This window comes from Vicia villosa, unplaced genomic scaffold (genome assembly GCF_029867415.1).
Source record: "Vicia villosa cultivar HV-30 ecotype Madison, WI unplaced genomic scaffold, Vvil1.0 ctg.003129F_1_1, whole genome shotgun sequence".
In the NCBI taxonomy this organism is placed as follows: Eukaryota; Viridiplantae; Streptophyta; class Magnoliopsida; order Fabales; family Fabaceae; genus Vicia; species Vicia villosa.
Genome location: NW_026706119.1, coordinates 22,310 through 23,468, shown reverse-complemented (window position 1 = coordinate 23,468; position 1,159 = coordinate 22,310). Strand labels below are relative to the sequence as shown.

The following is a 1,159-nucleotide window of genomic DNA, read 5'->3' as shown; positions in this document are numbered from 1 at the left end:
AAGAAAATTTATATTTTTTTAATAAAACTCATATTTTTTAATTTAATTCGTGCATCTAAAAAAATTACAGACCATAAAAAACACATTAATCCTTTTTGTGTATCAACGACAAATAGATGTCTAATAAAAAAATGTAAGTCAAATAAAAATGAAGGAGTGGGACTGAAACACATGATAAATGGATGAAACTAATAAAATAATAAATTAAGCCGATTTTATTTAAACATTAATGAAAAAGGATTTTAAAAAACAATTAGAAAACCTTTAAGACTCCTTTTGATATCTAGTAACTAGTGATACAGGCAGAATAATTCCGCTGCATGACATTCTCATAACCATACATAATTTGAGTATTTTTGCATTCAAGTCCAAAATCTTCCAAATCATCTTTTTAAATTCTTGAATACTTCAAATGATGGTGGCCTCCCCTAAAAGACTTGGACTTATTTGAAAGAGTGGCGGTGATTAGAATATCACCTGCAGCCTTAACCTTTCCTTGAACAACCCCACCAAAAACTTTTCCATCACCACGGGTTAGGAAAATGGAAAAGGAGGAATAAGTAGGTTCATCGGTGAGCCCGGAAGGAACATAACCATAGTTGGTATTAACATATTCTCCTGATATAGATGTCATTTGAAAGGGTCCATGTAATGTGAATACATAGGCTTGAGACACTGGGTTATGAAAAGTAATATCAGAGATAAGACCACTACCTTTTAGTACTGTGATATTAGCTTGATGATGCAAAGCAACATTGACGATGGATTCCACTACATCATTTCCAGCAGGAATTTTGATAAGAATTTGCTTCATAGTGGTATTAGTGTCTTCCTCAATCTTAATAGGTTTAGGCTTGTTCATAGAACCTTGAGGTTTATCCATGGATATCTTAAAAGATGGTGTGGTCTGAACCTCCTTGAGGAAGAGAGTAACAATATTTATAGTGGTATAATTGAATGTGGGATGCAACTTATAAATCCAAATACTAATTTTTTATTATTTAATGAAAATTCAATGGTCAAAATGATATTAAAATATGTACATATATCACAATTTATAAAATTGATAGAATTATAATAACAAATTTAGAGCAAAAAAAATAACAATTGATTCAATGTTCATTCACTGTGCAAAATGAATCATTTACAATAATGCAAT

The 1,159-nt window shown here is 30.4% G+C and overlaps 1 protein-coding gene across 1 annotated transcript; it reads right to left on the bottom strand.

Annotated features, from left to right (window-relative positions):
- Positions 1-391: 391 nt before the first annotated feature.
- LOC131640435 (AT-hook motif nuclear-localized protein 23-like) lies at positions 392-883 on the bottom strand. Its single transcript, XM_058910828.1, has one exon. It carries the CDS (start codon positions 881-883, stop codon positions 392-394), a length of 492 nt encoding a protein of 163 aa, XP_058766811.1.
- Positions 884-1,159: the final 276 nt, after the last annotated feature.

Coding starts and splice junctions, on each gene's coding strand:
- LOC131640435 (XM_058910828.1), bottom strand. CDS start 883: ATGGATAAACCTCAAGGTTCTATGAACAAGCCTAAACCTATTAAGATT.